Raw genomic sequence first — 23,480 nt, 5'->3', positions numbered from 1 at the left:
CGCCTGTAATCCCAGCACTTTGGGAGGCCAACGTGGGTGGATCACGAGGTCAGGAGATCAAGACCACATCCTGGCTAACACAGTGAAACCCCGTCTCTACTAAAAAGATTAAAAAAAAAAAACTAGCTGGGCATGGTGGTGTGTGCCTGTAGTCCCAGCTACTCGGGAGTCTGAGGCAGGAGAATCGCTTGAATCCAGGAGGCAGAGGTTGCAGTGAGGTGAGATAGTGCCACTGCACTACGGCCTGGGTGACAGAGCAAGACTCTATCTCAAAAAAAAAAAAAAAAGGCCTTAGAGAAGCAAAGAAAAAAATGCCAAGTTTTAATGGGCTTTTATGCAGGATACAAAATGGGAGAAAGAAGAATTAAGTGGGATTCAGATGCCTACTGCTATTCTTCAACTAATTAGCATCCAATTTAATTCAATACACTTTGATCAGCTACCAACAATATACGTGACCTGATACTTGGTGCTAGGAACAAATAAGACCCCATTCCTTGCCTTCCGGGACTTGAGTGTTTTGTCAAATCCACTGAGAAGACAAGTCTCTAAAACAACTAAAACATGTTACCAAAAAGATACATATAAAATCTGACTATAACAAAGATAAGAGAACATGCTTTCCATTCCTGTATTATGCAGAAATAATGAAAAATATCCCATTCCCTTCTCTACCCTGCGGTTAGTGTCAAAACTGGGGTAATAGTTCAGTAAGATATATATATTGATTTGCTCCTTGCAGTCCAGAGTTCCTTTTGGAATTACAAAATGATATTTCTGCTGCCCTATCATAAAGATGACTGTTTTCATCTTTATGACTGTTTCAGATAAACCAGTGCTTTCCTTAGCTGAAAATGTCTAAATTAAACATGAGATTCAAAAACATTTCTAACTTACTATTCAAGCTGTTTAGTCTGCAATAATCAACTACCTAACTCAGAACTGATTTAAGTGACATGTATTAAGATGCTCCATAATTAAATTTTTTGATAAAAAATTCTGGAAAAATTTTCCACAGACATTTAACACTTTCTATTAATAATATTAAGTAAATCAGTTACCTCTGAGAGAGATGCATCAACTTTGGAAGAAATTTTCAGGTCTAGCCATGGCTGGTAGTTTTCAAGTAGCAAAGAAGGCCTAAAGAAAAATTATACAACTAAATCACTTGAAATCCAATGTAATTAGAAGGATCAACAAATAAAAAAAATTTAACTTACCTATGTCGTTTACATTTCACTTTACCACAAACAGCACAGCTATGACCTTGAGGAAATAATTCCTGAAGTCCTAACTGCTAAAAAAGGAAAATGAGAGGTGGTGGGGAGATCTGTCTTTACATATCATCTTTATTTAAAAGAATCAACTTTTCAGAAGTTTTTAAAATCAATGTATAAATTCAAAGAACATTTTCTGTCTACTTTAACAGTGAAACCTTTCTTTGTAATACATAATACTGGCTAAACTAAACTGTCAGAGAAAAAAATACCACATGAAATGCCTTATAATACCTAACCCAAATTTCCAAGTTTAAAGTTAAAATCAATTTTTATGATCACTTTAAAAAGCTTCAGTCTACATTTGAAAGTGGTAACTTGGCCAGGCACAGTGGCTCACACCTATCATCCTAGTACTCTGGGAGACCAAGGCAGGTGGATGGCTTGAGCCCAGAAGTTTGAGGCCAGCCTAGGAAACATGGTAAAACACTGTCTCTACCAAAAAAAAATTAGACAGGTGTAGTGGCACATGCCTATAGTCCCAGCTACCCAGGAGGCTGAGGCAGGAGGATCTCCTGAGCTCAATAATTTGAGGCTGCATTAAGCTGTGATCCTGCCACTGCACTCTAGCCTGTGCAACTCTAGCCTGTCTCAATAAAAGAAAGAAAAAAGAAAGTGACACTCTACTGCAAAGGTATAATACGAAAAAACTATTTTCTCTTTCTCCAAAATCTTGAATTCAATGCCAAAGGTACGAGGTAACTACTACGGTTCCTGATCAAATATGGGGCACCACTTTCAGTTGTGTTTCCTCTGAGTATCCCAAGACAAGATACTATATCAACTTAAAGAATTATTAAGACTTAAAGATATCCCACTAGGCCAGGTGCAGTGGATCACGCCTGTAATCCTAACACTTTGGGAGGCCGAGGCAAGTGGATCACCTGAGGTCAGGAGTTCGAGACCAGCCTGGCAAAAATGGTGAAACCCCGTCTCTACTAAAAATACAAAAATTAGCTGGGCGTGGTGGCATGTGCCTGTAATCCCAGTTACACAGAAGGCTGAGAGGCAGGAGAATCACTTGAACCTGGAAGGCAGAGGTTGCAGTGAACCAAAATGGCACCACTGCACTCCAGCCTGGGTGACAGAGCAAGACTCCATCTCAAAAAAAAAAAAAAAAGAAAGAAAAAGAAAAAGATATCCCACTAAACCCTAATCTACAGACCAGAACCTTGCTTTACAGAGAGAGATTCACCACATTACCACCCTTCATTAAATTTCGGAAATAAATTACTTTGGTTATACAAACTGCCTAATTATATCTCTGTTTCTATGAAGCACACAAACATTTAAGAATTTAACAGGATTAGATCATTTAACCCAGAATTTCCTGAGTCTGTGCCTCAGAATGAGCTGGAAAGCTTCTAACAAGTACTGATAACAAGGCTTTAACCCAGAACTATTCAATCAAAATCTGGTGGTACACCCCAGGAATCTGTTAATTCCCCAGGAGATTTACTGTAAAACCAGCTTTGTGAACCTCTGATTTAATTTATTGTCCTCATGGTTAATAGAGGACACCCTAAAATTGTGGATTCCAAGTTTCTGAAACTTTTGTACAATAATTTCTCTTTATAGCTCCTCTAGGAGAACTGTATGCCTTAAAAGCATACACATATACAAATCTTATTTTGAAAATTTTCTAATGGACTTCCATTATTAAATAATTAGATGGATTTTTTTAAATCACTAATTTTAGCACAGTACCTAGGAAAAAAAAAAGGGAAGAAATTAAAAGAAAATTTTTGTAAATTAAAAAAATACACTGCTTTAGCAGGCTTTCAAATAATAAACAGCTTAGGCTCATACACATTGATCACATTGAATCTTAACAATAAGAACACATAATTTTACCTTGGGTTTGTATTTTATTGTGAAGAAAATATTTGGTAAGAGAGAATCAGGTCCTAGTGAGCAGTAGAATGTGACAACTCCAGCAACAAATGACCAGAAGATCATTAAAACATGAATATACCTTAAAAATAAATGAAAATAATTATTAGAACCAAAGAAAATGCATAATTCTAAGTTACTGAGTCACTGATTTAACAAGCATTCATTAAGCACCTACAATATCAGATTGAAGCAATTTTTCCAATTATGATTAATTTTCTGTAATGTATTAAATACAAGAATCATAAAATGTATGCTATCAAATATATATTTCATTTAAAGTATAAGGAAGAATAAATGATCAATATTTCATAACTGGTACCTATGTTTAACTAGTCTATACTACATTCTTACAGAATACCTTCTGATGATATTGTAGTATTCATATCCCACCAAAATTCTGATTATTTTTCACTAAATCAACAAAATTTTACTAAGTATTACCTATTTTGTTCTAGACAGAGGTGCCTTGGGAATATAGTAAAGAACTGCACTGCATATAGTCTCTACCTGCATGGAAAACACTGTCTAGTAATGGTGACATGTAAGTAAAAATAAGCACAATACTATGTGATCACATATGTGATATTATAACAGAAAATTTATAAGATATGGGAATACCACAGGCTGATTAACAAATTTGAAAAGAACAGAAAAATTTTTTTCAGAGAAAGCAATATCTACAGAAAAACTTAAAGGGTAAGTAGGAGCAAATAAACAGAAGAGGATAGGATAGAGGTATGTGGAGAAGAGGCAGGGGAATTCAAACTTGAGAGAAACACATGGGCTTAGGTCTGTGTGAGCACAGTTCCAAGGAAGAAGGCCTTGAGATGAATCTAAAAGCAAAAGCAGAAGCCAAATAATACAGTGTTATATAATAGGCAATGTGTGTCTTAATACAGGCAATCCTCACATTGCAGTTCTGATATGCAAAAATTCAGATACCATGATTGTACTAAATAACACCAGTCCCCCACAACACAGTTCAAATGCCAATGACCCCAGTATTATATATTAAACTATGAGTAATTGTATAAAGTACAAACTCTGCTGCTAACTCATCAGTCCACAAATCACTATATAAATAACAGATGTACATCATGATCAGTGACCAATCACATCGGTTCTGTCAGTGACAGGTCACTCACTGCAAATTGGTGTTCTTCAGGGCATGCACAGACAGGAAACCATGGAGTTGTGTTACCTCCTTGTCTCCCAATAATAAATCTGCAATACATTTTACAAAAATGGCCATTGGCCCACAAATATTAAAGAGAAACAAAGAAATGAACAGTGATAATGCAAGAAGTAAAATTCAAATCAAATGTAAATGAAGTTACAGAAGAAATAGTTGACTGTGGGAATGATGACAGTGCTGCTGTTCCACAGATTCTATGCAGCCAGAGAAAGGTAGTGAACTTACTGACATCAATGAGAAGAGTGGTTGTGGCACAAGGATGAAAATGTCCCAGAAGAAGTGATACCAGCAAAGGAACTCTTGGAGATTTCACAACATTGGATAAAACACTGAAAGTTGATCCAAACTTAGGAGTATGGTAATTCACATATGCATGAAAAAGATATCCGCTCCATATCCCATGTTATCAGATGAGAAGAGGACAAACACTGTTTAAGTTACTCTTAATATATTTTTTACAAAGAAATAAAACATTTTAATTTTCAATGTTTCTAATGTTTAAAATTACAGTGTACTACTCACTTTACTATTTTTTAATTTCTCTATACTATTACAACTGACAATGAGAGTTCTCAATGTTTTGACAAAATTTTTTAAAACTCAATCATAATTTTCCCATTGATTAAAACCATTTTGCACAGTTTCTGCTTGCACAATCACTTTTACAGACCCTCATTACCAGACAAAGCAGGGACTGCCCGTATTATCTTACAAGAAAATGCACTGTAGGGATCTAATAATTTGTAGCTTCAGTAGAGACTACCATCTCTTCTGCAAAGTGTTCTTTCTTTACACTCTCTATTCATGAAGTTTAAATGGGAACAAGAGCTTTTATCTCCTTAAGATTCTAGGCCGGGCGCGGTGGCTCAGGCCTGTAATCCCAGCACTTTGGGAAGCCGAGATGGGCGGATCACGAGGTCAGGAGATCAAGACCATCCTGGCTAACACGGTGAAACCCCGTCTCTACTAAAAAAAAAAAAAAAAATACAAAAAACTAGCCGGGCGTGGTGGCGGCGCGTGTAGTCCCAGCTATTCGGGAGGCTGAGGCAGGAGAATGGCGGGAACCCGGGAAGCGGAGCTTACAGTGAGCTGAGATCGTGCCACTGCACTTCAGCCCAGGCGACAGAGCGAGACTCCGTCTCGAAAAAAAAAAAAAGATTCTATCTCCCTCACCCAAGACCGGATTAAGAATAGACAAAATGACAACAACAACAAAATAGGCCAATCACAGCATCTTCTTCCCTACCTACAGCTGACTGGTTCAGGGATGGACACCATCTGAAACAACCTGGTAGGTAACAGACATTTTAAACAGAGTAAATTGCATGAACTGGGGTCCAACCAGTCTCACTCATCTCATGATATTAGAAATGTGAAGCTGTAATAAAACTGACAGCCATATGCTTTGTCACTTAAAGGAAAGAGGAGTGAGAAGAGAATGATGCCAGAATTCAGAGAGGAGGAGAAAAAGGAAGGGGAAGAAAGTATTAGCAGTATTCCAAATCCTGCTTCCATGTGTTTCTGGGGCCCAGCTACACTCCAGTTATTTCTGCACTTACAAAACCTTCCAAGGCTTGCCCTTTGTTAAACCTAGCGTGAGCTGAGTTTCTGTTATCTACCATCAAGAGTAATACCTATGAGACAATGAAAAGATTTAAGAAGATTTTAAAGAATTCTCGGCCGGGTGCGGTGGCTCAAGCCTGTAATCCCAGCACTTTGGGAGGCCGAGACGGGCGGATCACGAGGTCAGGAGATCGAAACCATCCTGGCTAACACAGTGAAACCCCGTCTCTATTAAGAAATACAAAAAACTAGCCGGGCGAGGTGGCGGGCGCCTGTAGTCCCAGCTACTCGGGAGGCTGAGGCCGGAGAATGGCGTGAACCCGGGAGGCAGAGCTTGCAGTGAGCTGAGATCCGGCCACTGCACTCCAGCCTGGGCGACAGAGCGAGACTCCGTCTCAAAAAAAAAAAAAAAAAGAATTCTCAAGAGTTGTCAGGAGGATATCATTAGATTAAATAATAGGAAGACCACTCTGGCTGAAATATGGAGAATGGCCTAGACCGGAAACACACAGGCTAGTTAGAAAACTACTGCAGTAATCTATGAGAGTCAGTGATGGTCTAAACTAGGAAAGAGACTTAGAGATCTTAAAAAGTGAATTATTTTGAGAGACACTGGGAGGAAAAATTAAGAGGATTAAGTAGTTGATTAGATGTGAGCAGAAGGGGCCAGGTACAGTAACTCATACCTGTAATCCTAACACTCTGGGAGGCCAAGGCAGGCAGATCACTTGAGGTCAGGAGTTTGAGACCAGCCTGGCCAACATGGTGAAACCCCACCTCTACTAAAAATAAAAATAAAAATTAGCTGGGCATGGTGGCACATGCCTGTAATCCCAGCTACTACGGAAGCTGAGGCAGGAGAATCACTTGAACCTGGAAGGTGGAGGCTGCAGTAAGCCGAGATCACGCCACTGCACTCTGGCTGGGCAACACAGCAAGACTACGTCTAAATAAATAAATACATAAATAAAGTAAGCAGAAGAGAAAGATGAAAAATCAGTTCTCTTTGGACATGTTAAGTTCCAGGTATTTTAAAACATGCTATACAGAAATGTTCCACAAGCACCTAAATATTGGGTAGTCTCAATCTCTGGAGAGAATATGGGATAAGGATAAAGATTTAGAAATTATCAACATAAATATCACTGAAACCACAGGAATAAATGACACGACCCAGGGAGAATCTACAGAGTTAAAAAAAAAAATGAGCATAAGATATTTAAGAACTAGGCAGAGGAAAAGAAATTTATAAAGGAATCAAGCAATTAGAAGAGTTGGAAAGAAAACCAAGGGTCAAGTCACAAAAACTGGCAAGGTCAAAAACAAACAAACAAACAAACAAAAAACTCTAGAGAAATGAAGTGGACAACATGACCAAATGTTTGTAAAATAAAGATTGAGAGGTGCCCATTCGTTTTCACGATAAAAGAGGCACTGATTAGGTAAAAACAATTTTAGAATGGCAAAGGGCTACAACAGATTGAGGAGTGACATGGAGGTGAGGAAGCAGGATTGGTAAATGTAGATAATTCTCTTTCTTTTTTTTTTTTTTTTTTTTTTGAGACGGAGTCTCGCTCTGTCGCCCAGGCTGGAGTGCAGTGGCGCAATCTCGGCTCACTGCAAGCTCCGCCTCCCGGGTTCACGCCATTCTCTGGCCTTAGCCTCCCGAGTAGCTGGGACTACAGGCGCCCGCCACTGCACCCGGCTAATTTTTTCTATTTTTAGTAGAGACGGGGTTTCACCATGGTCTCGATCTCCTGACCTTGTGATCCGCCCGCCTCAGCCTTCCAAAGTGCTGGGATTACAGGCGTGAGCCACCGCGCCCGGCCGATAATTCTCTTTCTAAATAAAAGGAGAGCTAACACAGTAACTGGAGGGGGACAATAAGTTAAGGTTTTTGGTTAAAAACCTGATGACATTTAAACGGTGATATAGGAGAAAAGGAGGCAAGAGGGAAAGAAGTAGAAAAACAGAAATAATTGGGTGAATAATATCTTATACAAGATAGGAGTTGTTAGGATCCAGAATCTAAATGGAAGAAACAGTTATAAATTATAGAGCTATCTGTTTCCCAATACTACACAGGATGCATAGAAGAATGAATATGCAGTTACATTTGTAGATTTGGTAACAAGAATTAAAAGCCATATAATGGCTTTTAAATAAAACAGGAGATCCTGAGAGTAAATGACAAAGGTAGCATGACAGGGAGTAAATAACAGAGGTTCTAGAAGACGGGGGAAATTCTGACACAGTTGCCACGGAGAAGGGAAGAGAAGTTCCTGGGGAACTGCTGGACATTACTGAGGCTGAACACAATGAACTTTCAGTTGTGGGATCTTTTCCACCAATATTCAGTTTTCAGAATATGAACCTAAAAAAAGCAAACAGCACTACTGATCCCAGATTTGGATTTTGACAGATGAGTAGAATGGAAGGTATGGAGTTAAGGATACTGCATGAAGCGACTGATGGACCAGGCTATGTATCTAAGCTAGACTGACTCTAAACTGCATCAGAAAGTAACTAACAACAGAAGAGGGACAACATATAGAAAGAAAGTAGAGTCAAGAGATTGAAATGCCAAGAAGCAGGGACAGTGTGACTGACTAAATGAAAGAAGTTGACACTGGTGAGTAAGTGACATATTTGATTCTTAAGATTTCAGAGGTAGCCAGGCACAGTGGCTCACACCTATAATCCTAGTACTTTGGGAGGCTGAGGTGGGCAGATCACCTGAGGTCAGGAGTTCGAGACCAGCCTGGTCAACGTGGTAAAATCACATCTCTACTAAAAGTACAAAAAAATTAGCCGGGCATGGTGGTGTGTGCCTGTAATCCCAGCTACTCCAGAGGCTGAGGCAGGAGAATTCATTTGAACCCGGGAGGCGGAGGTTGCAGTGAACCAAGATCACACCACTATATTCCAGCCTGGGCGACAGAGCAGGACTCTGTCTAAAAAAAAAAAAAAAAAGATTTCAGAGGTCAATAGCTGGCATCCCACATACCCACAGACGGCCTGGCCATCATCACCCAAGTGACCAGCCCCAAAGAGGACAAGAGCCAGGTGACAGGCATGGGCAAGAAAAATACCTGTTCCCTACAGAGATAACTGAAACGATAGCCAAGCAAACAGCAAAAAAAAAAAGTAAACAAAAGAATCATAAAGAGAGAGAGAGGAGGAACAAGATAGCCAAATAGAAGCCTCTGATCATCCTCCCCACAGGAACACCAAATTTAACAACCATCTAAACAAAAAAAAAAAAACCTTCATTTAAGAACCAAAAACCAGGTGACTGATCACAGTACATGATTTTAAGTTCATATTGCTTAAAGAGGCATGGAAGAGGGTAGCAAAGGCAATCCTGAAATTGCCAATACCCCTTCTCCAGCCCCCAGAAGTGGCCACATGGCAAAGGAAAGCACATGGCTTGAGGGAGGGACAACACAGCAATTGTGAGAATTTGCACTGAAACTCAGTGCTGCCAACACCAGGAAGAACTTAGCTGATGCCCAGAAAGGGGGCATTTACACATGTCCAGGCCAGAAGGCAACCGCTCATCCCAGTAGTCCAAACCTGAGTTTCAGCAATCCTTGACACCACAGGTTAAAGTGCTCTGAGTTCTTAAATAAACTTGAAAGGTCTTAAGTAAACTTGAAAGGCAGTCTAGGCCACAAGGACTGTAACGCCTAGGCAAGTCCTACTACTGTGCTGGGGCTCAAAGCCAGTAGACTTGGAGGGCATGTGAATTAGTGAGACATCAGCCAGGGCAGCTAAGGGAAGGCTTGTGAAACCCCTCTCCAAGTCCCAGGCAGCACAGCTTGCAGGTCCAAAAGAGACCCTTTCCATCTGCTTGATGAGAGGAGAGGGGAAAGTAAAGATAACTTTGTCTTTCAACTTGCGCGATACCATCTTAGGGACAGGAAGACAGGGAACTGGGCAGAGTAATGAGGCCCTCACTCCAGATCCTAGCTCCCAGACAACACTTCTAGACACACCCTGGGCCAGAAGGAAACCCACTGCCTTTAAAGGAAGGACCCATCCTGGCAGATTCATCATCTGCTGACTAAAGAGACCTTGGACTCTGAATAAAACAGCAGCAGTAACCAGGTAGTCACACAGTAGGTCTTGGGTAAGACTCTGAGATATGCTGGCCTCAGATGTGTCTAGCATATTCGCTGCTCTGATGGCTACAAAGAGAGACTTCCTCTGCTTCAAAAAAGCAGAAAAACAGGTAAAGGGGATGTTGTCTTGCAGCTGAGGTACCGGCTTGGCCAGTGGGGTAGAGGACCAAGAGGGCTTTTGGGGTCCCCAATTCCAGGCTTTGGCTCCTAGATGCCATTTCTAGACCTACCCTGGGCCAAAGGGGAGCCCACTGCCCTGAAGGGTGAGTTGCAGGCCTGGCACTATTCACAAGCTGAATAAAGAGGCCTTGGGCATTAAGTAAACATTGACAGTAGTAGTTAGATTGGTAAGAGTCTAGCAGCACTCTCATGGGCTTACGGTGGTAGTTGACATGGGGAGAGACTCTTCTGCCTGGGGAAAAGGAAGAGTGGTAAGGATTTTGTCTTGTGGTATAGGTGCCAGCTCAGCCACAGTAGAATAAAGCATCAGGTAGATTTCTAGGTTTCCAACTCCTGGTCCTGGCTCCTGGATGGCATCTTTGGACCCACCCCGTATCCAGGGCCACCCTGAAGGCAAGGACACAAGCCTGGCTGGCTTCATCACCTGCTGATTATAGAGCCCTAACATAGTCAGTAGCCAGATAGTGGTTACAGTGGGCCTCAGATGAGACCGAGCGCCTGTGCTGGCTTCAGATCTGACTCAGCACACTCCTACTGGTGGCAGTCAAAGGGTTATTTGTGTCACCCCTCCCCCAGCTCCAGGCAGCTCAGCAGAGAGACTCCACTTGATTGGGGGAAAGTCAGAGAAGAGAACAGGAGACTCTACCTTGTAATCCAGAGAATTCTCCCAGATCTTATCCAAGACCACCAAGGATGTAGCTCTGTGACTCTGCAAGAACCACAGCGTTACTGGGCTTGCATTACCCCTTAATGCAAATACGGCTGCGGTGACCAAAAATGTAGATGATACCCAAATCCCTTCAAATATCAGGAAAGGCTTCCCAAGGACAGGATACAAACAAGTCCAGAATGCAAACACTACAACAAATAATTCTTCAATACCCAGACACTGAAAAACATCCACAAGCATCAAGACCATGCACGGAAACACGGCCCACCAAACTAAATAAAGCACAAGGGACCAATCCTGGAGAAACAAAGATATGTGACCTTTCAGATGGAGAATTCAAAATAGATGTATTAAGGAAACTCAAAGAAATTCAAGATAACACAGAGAAGGAATAAAGAATCCTATCAGATAAATTTAAAAAAGATATTGAAATAAAAGAATCAAGTAGAAATTCTGGAGTTCAAAAATGCAACTGACATACAGAAGAATGCATTAGAGTCTCAATAGTAGAAGTGATCAAGTAGTAGAAAGAATTACTAACCTTGAAGACAGACTATTTGAAAATACACAGAAAAGACAAAAGAACAAAATAACAAAACACATCTACAAGATCAAAAACGTAGCCTTGAAAGAGCAAATCTAAGAGTTACTGGCCTTAAAGAGGAGGTAGAGAGAGCAGGGTAGAAAGTTTATTCAAAGGGATAATAACAGAGAACATCCCAAACCTAGAGAAAGGTATCAATATTCAAGTACAAGAAGATTAAGAACGCCAAGCAGATTTAACCTAAGGAAGACTATCTGAAGGAATGTAATAATTAAACTCCCAAAGGTCAACGATAAAGAAAGGATCCTACAAGCACCAAGAAAAAAGAAACAAATGACATACAATAGAGTTCTAATGCATCTGGCACCAGATTTTTCACTGAAAACCTTACAGGCCAGGAAAGACATATGACATAAAGTGCATGACACATTTAAAGTGCTGAAGGATAAAAACTTTCACCCTAGAATAGTATTTCCAGCAAAAATATCCTCCAAACATGAAGGAGAAATAAGGACTTTCCCAGGCAAACAAAAGTTGAGGGATTTCATGAATACCAGACCTACTCTACAAGAAATATTAAAGGTAGCTCTTCAATCGGAAAGAAAAGGGGAAAACCCTATATTCATCAGTCATAAAGAACACTGAAAACCAGAACTGAAGGAGACAGACAGACAGACACACACACACACAAAAAAAAAACCTTCAAAAAAGCAACGGATGCAGGAGCTGGTTTTTTTGGTTTTTTTTTTTTTTTTTTTGAAAAGATTAACAACATAGACCGCTAATCAGACTAATAAAGAAGAGAGAGAAAAATCAAATAGACACAATAAAAAATGATAAAGGGGATATCACCACTGATCCCACAGAAACACAAATTACTATCAGAGAATACTATAAACACCTCTATTCAAACCAGAAAATCTAGAAGAAATAGATAAATTCCTGGATACCCTCCCAACACTAAACCAGGAAGAAGTCAAATCCCTGAATAAGCCAATAACAAGTTCTGAAATTGAGGCAGTAACAGCCTACCAACCAAAAAACACCCAGGACCAGATGATTCACAGCCAAATTCTACCAGAGGTACAAAGAGGAGCTGGTACCATTCCTTCTGAAACTATTCCAAACAACAGAAAAACAGGAACTCCTCCCAAACTCATTTTATGAGTCCAGCATCATCCTGATACCAAAACCTGGCAGACACAACAAAAAAACAAAATTTCAGGCCAATATCCCTAATGAACATTGATGCAAAAATCCTCAAAAAAATACTGGTAAACCGAATCCAGCAGCACATCCACCATGATCAAGTCAATTTTATCCCTGGAATGCAAGGCTGGTTCAACATACACAAATCAATAAACATAATCCATCACATAAACAGAAACAATCACAAAAACCACGATTATCTCACTAGATGCAGAAAAGGCATTTGATAAAATTCAACACCCCCTCATGCTAAAAACTCAATAAGCTAGGTATGGATGGAATGTATCTCAAAATAGTAAGAGTTATTTATGACAAACCCACAGCCATTATCATACTGAATGGGCAAAAACTGGAAGCATTCCCTTGAAAAATGGCACAACACAAGGATCCCCTCTCTCACCACTTCTATTCAACATAGTATTGGAAGTTCTGGCCAGGGGAATCAGGCAAGAGAAAGAAATAAACAGTATTCAAATAGGAAGAGACAAAGTCAAATTGTCTCTGTTTGCAGATGACATGATTGTATATTTAGAAAACACCATCGTCTCAGCCCAAAATCAACTTAAGCTGATAAGCAACTTCAGCAAAGTCTCAGAATACAAAATCAATGTGCAAAAATCACAAGTATTACTATATACCAGTAATAGACAAACAGAGAGCCAAATCATGAGTGAACTCCCATTCACAATTGCTACAAAGAGAATAAAATACCTAGGAATCCACCTTACAAGGGATGTGAAGTACCTCTTCAAGAGGAACTACAAACCACCGCTAAAGGAAATATGAGAGGACACAAACAAATGCAAAAACATTCCATGCTCATGGATAGGTAGAATCAATATCGTGAAAACGACCATACTGCCCAAAGTAATTTATAGATTCAATCCTATCCCCATCAAGCTACCATTGACTTTCTTAACAGAATTAGAAAAAAACTACTTTAAATTTCATATGGAAACAAAAAAGAGCCCATATAGCCAGATAATCCTAAGCTAAAAGAACACAGTTGGAGGCATCACACTGCCTAACTTCATAACTTCATACTATACTACAAGGCTACCATAACCAAAACAGCATGGTACTGGTACCAAAACAGAGATACAGACCAATGGAACAGAACAGAGGTCTCAGAAATAACGCCACACATCTACAACCATCTGATCTTTGACAAACCTGACAAAAACAAGAAATGGGGAAAGGATTCCCTATTTAATAAATCGTGTTGGGAGAACTGGCTAGTCACACACAGAAAACTGAAACTGGACCCCTTCCTTATACCTTATACAAAAATTAACTCAAGATGGATTAAACACTTAAATGTAAGACCTAAAACCATAAAAACCCTAAAAGAAAACCTAGGCAATACCATGCCGCACATAGGCATGGGCGAAGACTTCATGACTAAAACACCGAAAGCAGTGGCAACAAACACCTAAATTGACAAATGGGGTCTAGTTAAACTAAAGAGCTTCTGCACAGCAAAAGAAACTATCATCAGAGTGAACAGGCGATCTACAGGATGGGAGAAAATTTCTGCAATCTATCCATCTGACAAAGGGCTAATATCCAGAATCTACATGGAAGTTAAACAAATTTACAAGAAAAAAACAAACAACCCCATCAAAAAGTGAGCAAAGGATACAAACAGATACTTCTCAAAAGAAGACATTTATGCAGCCAACAAACATATGAACAAAAGCTCATCATCACAGGTCATTAGAGAAATGCAAATCAAAACCACAATGAGATACTATCTCAGGTCAGTTAGAATGGCAATCATTAAAAAGTCAGGAAACAACAGATGCTGGAGAGGATGTGGAGAAACAGGAACACTTTTACACTGTTGGCGGGAGTGTAAATTAGTTCAACTATTGTGGAAGACAGTGTGGCGATTCCTCAAGGATCTAGAACCAGAAATACCATTTGACCAAGCAATCCCATTACTGGGTATATACCCAAAGGATTATAAATCATTCTACTATAAAGACACATGCACGCGTATGTTTACTGCAGCATTATTCACAATAGCAAAGACTTGGAACCAACCCAAATGCCCATCAATGATAGACTGGATAAAGAAAATGTGGCACATATACACCATGAAATACTAGGCAGCCATAAAAAAGGATGAGTTCCATGTCCTTTTCAGGAACATGGATGAAGCTAGAAACCATCATTTTCGGCAAACTAACACAGGAACAGAAAACCAAACACCACATGTTCTCACTCGTAAGCGGGAGTTGAACAATGAGAACACATGGACACAGGGGAGGGGAATATCACAAACCAGGGCCTGTTGGGGAGTAGGGGACTACGGGAGGGATACCATTAGGAGAAATACCTAATGTCGATGATGGGTTGATGGATGCAGCAAACCACCATGGCATGTGTATACCTATGTAACAAACCTGCACGTTCTGCACATGTATCCCAGAACTTAAAGTATAATGAAAAAAAAACAAACAACAACAACAAAAAAAAACCACTGAAAACCAATAAGCTAAGCATTCAGAAACTTGGGGGGAAAAACAATAAATCCAATCACACAAAAAGGAAGGAAATAGTCAAGAGCAGAAATCAACAAAATAGATAACAATGACAAATTAACAAAATATAAGCTAATTCTTTGGAAAAATTAATAAAACAACCAAACTTCTAACTGGATACTAAGGGAGTTTAGTAGGGTACCAATTACTCCTCTAAGAATTGATAAAGAATAATCATTTATCCTACTTTTCCAATTTGAACTGTCTATCAGAATAACTAAATAGACCTAATGGATGGAGTAAAGCAATTCTACAAAAAAGAATTCAAACTTAAAAATACAGAAGAAATGAAAGAATTAGAGAATAACCATGTTGTAACTCATAATTAAGTAACTGATTCAGGAAATAAATAAATGGCAAAACCAAAGAGTAAGTTTGTTGGACACATTATCAGCTGACATTAACTGAATCCATTAAAAACGAAGCAACCCCATCTTACATATCCACTGATGTGATGCAATGGAATGTACATGGCATCACTAAAGTCTTCTTGCACCACTCCCCCACTTGCACCACTCCCCCCACGGAAAAAAAAAAAAAAAACTACATCCAATTGAGCCTATAGATCAAACACTCTGACTACCAAAAATACAAATGTGAGCATTAAAAAACAAGACACTACAAGGAAACCATCAACAAAATCCAGAATGTGAACAAATGATCCAGTTTCCTCAACAAGTCAATGTGAAGGAGAAAGAAATGGTGAGGAGGGACCTTCCAGATCAGCAGTTGACAAATGATGGCCTGTGGGCCAAAGTATACCTGTTTTTGTATACCCCTCATACTAAGAAAGGTTTTACATTTTTAAAGGGTTTTTTACAAAGAAGAATACGCAACAGAGACCTAGCATGGTATACAAGGCCTAAAATGTTTACTACCTAACACTTTACAGAAAAAAATGTGTCAACCCTTATTCTAGATGATAAGACATTTAGAAAAGCTTGAGATGTAGCAACCAAATAGGAGGAGAACTTGTTTAGATACCAATTAGAACAACTGCACTATACATTTTTACTCAACAAGGAAAATTTTATTATGGAGTAGTTACTAGATGGTATTAACCAATTATTGTTAATTTTGTAATATAGTTTTATATAGAAGTGATTTTTTTTTTTCTATCTTTTATAAAGACACGGTCTTGCTCTGTCACCCAGGCTGGAGTGTCGGGGCACAATCATATCTCACTGTAGCCTTGAACTCTTGGCTCCAGCAATCCTCCCATCTAAGCCTCCCAAGTAGCTAGGACCATAGGCTGGCTATTTTTTCTTTCTTTTTCTTTTTCTTTTTCTTTTTTGGTAGAGGCAGGGTCTTTCTGGCCAGGTGTGTAATTCCAGCACTTTGGGAGGCTGAGGTGGGCAGATCACTTGAGGTCAGGAATTTGAGACCAGCCTGGCCAACATGGCAAAACCCCATGTTGGGAGTCTAGTAAAAACACAAAAATTAGCCAGGCATGATGGTGCACGCCTGTAATCCCAGCTACTCAGCTACTTGGGAGGCTGAGGCACAAGAATTCCTTGAACCAAGGAGGTGGAGATTGCAATGAGCCAAGATCCTGCCACTGCACTCCAGCCTAGGCGACAAAGTGCGACTCCATCTCAAAAAGAGAGAGAGAGAGAGAGAGAGATAGCATTTTTCTATGTTGCCCAGGTTCGTCTCCAACTCCTGGCCTCAAGTGATCCTCCCACCTACACGTCCCGGAGAGCTACAATTACAGACATGCGCCACCTCACCCACTCTACAAGATGTTTCTTTAAAAGATTAGGCAAAAAAAAAAAAAATATGGCAAAATATGGATAGTTGTTAAAGTTGAGTAATGGATGCTTGCAAGTATTTTACACTCTCTTACGTATGCTTGGAAATTTTCAAAATCAAAAGTTAATTAAAAAGATAAACTTCTAACAAGACAGATCAAGGATACAAATATATAAAACACAGAATGAAAAAAGTAACCGTAGCTATACTGAAATAAAAAATAAGACTATGAACAACTATATATTAATAAATGGAAAACCTATAGAAAATAACTTTAAAAAAATTTTTTTGAGACAGAGTCTCGCTCTGTCACCCCAGGCTGGAATGCAAGTACATGATCAGAGCTTACTGCAGCCTCGACCTCTTAGGCTCAAGTAAGTGATCCTCCCACCTCAGCCACCTGGGTAGCTGGGACTACAGGTACACACCACCATGCCCAACTACTTGTTTGGAGAGACGGGATTTCACCATGTTGCCCAAGCTGATCTCAAACTTCTGGGCTCAAGTGATCCTCCCACCTTGGCCTCCCAAAGTGCTAGAATTACAGGGATGAGCCACCACATTCCACCTTAAATAAATTTTTTAAAAGATAAAAATGCTGGCAACTAGTAAGTGAAAAACTAGAGAGTTTGAACAGAGCAATTATCATTAAAGAAATTAAAATAGTGATTAGAATCCTGGTTACCAATAAAAGGCCCCTGGCCCAAATGGTTTTACCAAACTTTCATGAAATAGATACCTACCTTATACAAACTGTTTCAGTGGGGGCGGGGGAACTGCTCATTTAAAGGGCTAGGCCAGGCATGACAGCTCACACCTATAATCCCAGCACTTTGGGAGGCAGAGGCAGGTGCATCTCCTGAGGTCAGGAGTTTTTGGGACCAGCCTGGGCAATATAGTGAGACCTCGTCTGTACACAAAAAAACTTAAAAAATTAGTTCAACCTATAGTCCCAGTTACTGGGAGGCTGAAGTAGGAGGACTGCTTGAGCCCAGGAGGTGGAGGTTGCAGTGAGCCAAGATCATGCCACTGTCTAGTCTGGGTGATGGAGTGAGAATATCTCAAAAAAATAAATAAAAGGGCTAATATAATTTTAATTCCTAAGTCTGATAAAGACATTATAGAAACATTGGTCTCCCTGCAGTCAACAATCCACATACAACTTTTTCCTCCCCCAAAACTTAACTCCTAATAGTCTACTGTTAACCAAAAGCCTTACCAATATAGTAACAGTTGATTAGCACTTAATTTGTACATGTATTATATACTGTATTCTTACAATGATGTAAGCTAGAGAAAACAAATGCTATTAAGAATATCATAAGGAAGAGAAAATATATTTACTATTAAGTGGATCATCATAAAGGTCTTCATCTTCATTGTCTTCACATTAGGTACGCTGAAGAGGAGGGGCTGATCTTGCTGTCTGAGGAATTGCAGGGGCGAAAGAGGTAGAGGGGGATGCAGAAGTGGCAGGCACACTCGATTTTAAGGAAATACATCATAATTTCTGCCCGACTTTTTTGCTGTTTCATTTCTCTAAAAACATTTTTATATAGTACCGATCTTTCTTCTACCATTTGCTTTAGATTCAGGGCCAGTATCATAGAAGGGTCCATGTCATAAAAGAAGTCAAAAGCAGTCTTGATAATTGAAAACCTTCTGCCAGATTGTCTACTGTCAGTTTGTGTTCTGGCACCACTGCTTTCTTTCTTTTTTTTTTTTTTTTGAGATAGTCTCACTCTGTCATCCCAGGCTCAACTGATCTTCCCCACCTCGGCCCCCCGAGTAGCTGGGACTACAGATGTGTACCTCCACATCCAGCTAAATTTTTTGTATTTTTTGTAGAGATGGGGTTTCACTGTGTTACCCAGGCTTGAACTCCTGGGCTCAAGTGAGCCATCCACCTTGGCCTCCCAAAGCACTGGGATTACAGGTATAAGCCACTGCATTTGGCCCCTGGCACTGTTTCTTCAAAGTGTTCTTCCTCATTGCCTAGCACTGGTTCCAAAGCACTCATCTTTATCAAGTTGTATTCTGTTAATTCCTCTGGTGTGATGTCTACTGGCTCTTGAATTTCTCTAAGATCCTTATCCTGAAAGACCTTTTTGTCATATCCACAATCTCTTTCATGATTTCCTTGATTGGCTCTGCTGTAAATCCTGTGAGGTCATGCACAACACCTGGGCGTAGTTTCTCCACCAGTAATTTACTGTTTCAAGCCTGATGGCTTTTACGGCTTTTTCTATAACAATGACCGGCTTTTTCTATAACAATGACCGCATCTTCAATGGTGTAACCCTTCCAAACTTTCATGATGTGCTCTCTACTGGAGTTCTCTTCCACAGCACTGACAATCCTTTCCACAGAGTACCATGTGTAATGCCTTAAAGGTCTTTATGATCCCCTGGATTTAGAGGCTGAATTAGAGACATTGTGTCTGGGGACAAGTAGACCACTTCCATGCCTTTGTTGTTGAACTCATGGGGTTCTGGTTGGCCAGGGGCATAGTCCAGTATCAGAAGAATTTTTAAAGGCAATCCCTGCTGGCAAGGTACTTCCTGACTTCAGGGACAAAGCATCAATGAAATTAATTCAGAAAGAAAGGTTCTTGTTGTCCAGGCCTTCCTATATAACCAAAAGACTAGCAGCTTTTTCCTTCAAAGCTAGGGGGTTAGACACTTCATAGACAAGGAACCCAACTGCATGTACATAAAACCGTAGAATTAGCATATATCTTCCTGCCTTAAATCCTGGTGCTCATTTCTCTTCCTTACTAATAAATTTTTTTTAAAAAATTTTCCAAAACAGGTCACTTTCATCAGCATTAAAAACCTGTTCAAGGCTGCTCTGCCTATGGTGTAGCCATTCTTTTAATCTTTCGCTTTCTTAATAAACTTGCTTTCACAAAAAAAAACACACGTTCAGGAAGATATATTTAATACTTTCTCCTCAGTGATTTTCTGAATGGTGTTTGGGAACTCATCTGCTGCCTCTTGGTCAGCAGAGGCTTTTTCTCTGGTTCTCTTGACATTTTTCAAGCCAGACGTCTTCCTAAAATTATCAAACTATCCTTTGCTGGCATTAAATTATCCAGTTTTAGATCATTCTCCTTCCTTTTGCTTTAAGCTGTTATACAATGACTTCACTTGTTTTTGAATAGCATTAGTCTATGTGTACACCTTTCTCATAGCAATTCAGCCCCCACAAAAAACTAAATTTTCAATACAACATAAAAAGGTATTTTGCAAAAAGTACAAAGTTTTCACACCTGCTGGCATAGCTGCAGCAACGGCTTCATGAATTTCCTTTTCTTTTTTCACAACGGTCCTTACACTCAATTTATTTACCTTGAAATGACAAGCAATAACAGCTGCAAACCTCAATTCGTAGTACATATCAAGCATTTCCGCTTTTTCTGTAATGTCATTACTTTTCTCTGCTTCTCAGGAGTACTCCCAGTATCATTAGTGGTACTTTGTATGGATCCCATGGTGTTCCACTCGGATTTCTGACTTCACAGGGGTCAGTGGCCCTAATCTTTGCACTGTTCAAGGATCAACTTCATATAAAATTATTTTTTATTTCAGAATAGATGTACCTAGTATACCCCATCTCAGAAGGGCCCATGTTTTCTTGTATAACAACATTTCAGAGATACTCTTATCATCTGTGTGTGTGTACGTGAATACACACATAAGTTTCTTTTTTAATCACACATATACACTGAAAAGCATGCTACATACACCATCCGGCACCTTCCAAAAGATTTTTCCTGCAAAAGGGATACATAATCATTGCTTTATTCAAGACAGTTCTACAGTATTTAAAATCACTTTTGCTGACTACAGCAGGAATAAATGGAAAACATCAAAACATATGCAAAAACAGCTTCACTCATAAACCCAACCACTCAAGTAACATTTACGTGTATTTCCTACCTTCTCTGCATAAAAGAAATACAGGGTACAGGTTAGATGGTATACAGATCAGATGGTATCCTATGCTTTTTAATAACACATAACACTCAATGTTATGACCATAAGTAGATGACCTCAGAAATCTAGTTCAACCTGCTCCTACTAGAAGGCTGTCCTACCTTAGAAACCTAAACTGACCCAATTACCAAAAGAGGTAGGTAAGAATCCATGAACAAAAGTTAAATCACATGGGCTGGGTGCGGCGGCTCACACCTGTAATCCCAGCACTTTGGGTGGATCACTTGAGATCAGCAGTTCGAGACCAGCCTGGCCAACATGGTGAAACCCCCGTCTCTACTAAAAATACAAAAACATTAGCCGGGCATGGTGGTGCCCACCTGTAGTCCCAGCTATTCTGGAGGCTGAGGCATGAGAATCACTTGAACCCGGGAGATGGCGGTTGCAGTGAGCCGAGACCCCATCACTGCACTCCAGCCTGGGCAAGAGAGTGAGACCCCATCTCAAAAAAAATAAAATAAAAATCATATTAAGCTTACATGTCTTTTGTACTAAACCTGTTAGTCTAGCTTGGAATACCTTCCAGATGACAGAAACCAAATAATAATTAGTTTTCCCTCTGTTAAGGATCCCACTTCTCCCACACTTCTACAGTTCAAACATCTCACCATTACAAAGCACACTTCTCAGTAAAACATCAACTACTATTTAAGCTCAATAATATTTAAACCAAGAATCAACAAGAAAGCAAGGCCACTTCTAAGGAAGAACTCCAACTTCAACATAGTCACAAATAACGGTTATGCCAGAGAAAAATGAAGCTACCAAATTCCTTGTGCATTCCTCCGTTGCTATCCTTGGGAATCAACTACCTTAAGATAAAGAGTAGGCCGGGCGCGGTGGCTCAAGCCTGTAATCCCAGTACTTTGGGAGGCCGAGATGGGCGGATCACGAGGTCAGGAGTTCGAGACCATCCTGGCTAACACGGTGAAACCCCGTCTGTACTAAAAAATACAAAAAACTAGCTGGGCGAGGTGGTGGGCGCCTGTAGTCCCGGCTACTCGGGAGGCTGAGGCAGGAGAATGGCGTAAAAACCCGGGAGGCGGAGCTTGCAGTGAGCTGAGATCCGGCCACTGCACTCCACCCTGGGCGACATAGCGAGACTCCGTCTCAAAAAAAAAAAAAAAAAAAAAAAAAAAAAAAAAGATAGAGTAAGAATGGCTGTCTGTTCAAAACATCAGAGAAAACAGTAATGTCAATGACAACTCTCAGATTTTCTTCCACCAAAAGCAAATCTGGTGTTAATTTTAATGGAAAAGTCTCCTATACTACCAATTGCATCGCAACAATTTCTTGAAACAGCAAAATTAAGGAAAACAAGTCTCTTTCGAGGGCAGAATCTTCTGACTTCAAAATGTCAACTGAATTTACCAACTTTAACCTTTCGGAATATTTCAGGTTTTTTGTGGTGGGGGAGGGGGCATCAAGTCCTCTTAAGAATATTCTAGGGACGTTGCGACAGGTACCACTTTGCTTTCTGATTTCTGTCCAACAAATCTTTATGGCCGTCTGTTTTATTCAACAATACTGCGGGAAAAGCTTCAGCTGCAAGCTGAGGGTGTGGGGAGTGGGGGGATGGAAGAACGCGCTGGGGGTGTGCGGATTTTGCCTAAAATTGCGGCTACGATCGAAACCTCCTCCGTGAGCTGACTTGACTGTCTCTGTACAGTCTCAATTTGAGTCGACACACGGATTTCACTTTTGAAAAGCAACGAAGATGAAGGACTCGTTTTGAGAAATGGATGAGAAAAAGGTAGCTCAGGAGACGAAGCAGCCTCGGGAAAGGAGGCAATCAACCCCACCCCACCGGCCTGTGCTTCCGGCCCCAACGCTCGGCCGAGCTCCCCGAGGCCGCTCCTCTGCGGAGCTCGCTCTCCCCACTGGACCCCAGTCCCGCAGCTACGCGGTTTCTGCACGGTTAAGCAGCACTGGCCGGGAGTCCGCAGCTTCGGAGAAAAGCCGCCGCCCCGGCTCCGCGCTGCGGCGTTACCTGTTAAGAAGCAGGGAGGCGACGCTGAGACAGAGCAGCAGGAAGCAAAACAGCGGGTACTGGCGGCAGATCTCGCGTCCCACGTCCAGCCGCAGCCGCTGCTTCAGCTTCTCCCCAATCGTCCGCACCCAGGGCACCATCTCCGTAACTGCGAGGCCGAGGTTGCGCTACTAGCTAAGCCAGAGGTCAAGGAGAGCCCCCATCCACACCTCGCGTCCCCGCCCCACCGACTCGGCGGCGCACACACACAGCCGCCTACCGGCAGTCAGGCGCCGCAGGTTGCGGTCGCGTCCGGCTGGGCCCAGCCCCACGCCCCATGCCCCCCGCCGCGCGTGCGCGGCCGCCGTCCCCAGCCGACCAGATGAACGGCCGTAGAACGTGCCCGAAGTCGTCACCCAGCGCACGGCCTCTAGCGTCTCGCCGCTCCGCCCTCCTGGCCGGAGTAGCGCGCAGTCTTCCGTGGAAACTCTGACAACACTGGCGACTGGCCATTTCCGGAAATCAAAGGACAGCCCCAGGACCCGGTAACTGCTGTA

The 23,480-nt window shown here is 40.9% G+C and overlaps 1 protein-coding gene across 26 annotated transcripts in view; it reads right to left on the bottom strand.

The window, feature by feature from the left end:
• Positions 1 to 23,266, bottom strand: part of SNX14 (sorting nexin 14) — a 94,318-nt gene extending 71,052 nt beyond the window's left edge. For 9 of the 26 annotated variants that reach the window (XM_077998387.1, XM_015136870.3, XM_077998389.1 and 6 more), the window contains exons 1-4: positions 22,945 to 23,233; positions 3,132 to 3,252; positions 1,221 to 1,297; positions 1,062 to 1,140 (exon numbers count right to left, since the gene is read on the bottom strand). In XM_077998387.1, the coding sequence (XP_077854513.1) occupies positions 1,062 to 1,140; positions 1,221 to 1,297; positions 3,132 to 3,252; positions 22,945 to 23,084 (417 nt within the window). In that variant the 5' untranslated portion in view covers positions 23,085 to 23,233. 26 annotated transcript variants of the gene reach the window in all.
• Between the last annotated feature and the right edge of the window lie 214 nt (positions 23,267 to 23,480).

Source organism: Macaca mulatta, chromosome 4 (assembly GCF_049350105.2).
Source record: "Macaca mulatta isolate MMU2019108-1 chromosome 4, T2T-MMU8v2.0, whole genome shotgun sequence".
Classification (NCBI taxonomy): domain Eukaryota; kingdom Metazoa; phylum Chordata; class Mammalia; order Primates; family Cercopithecidae; genus Macaca; species Macaca mulatta.
The sequence above is the reverse complement of the archived record's forward strand: the minus strand, read 5'-3'. Positions and strand labels throughout refer to the sequence as shown.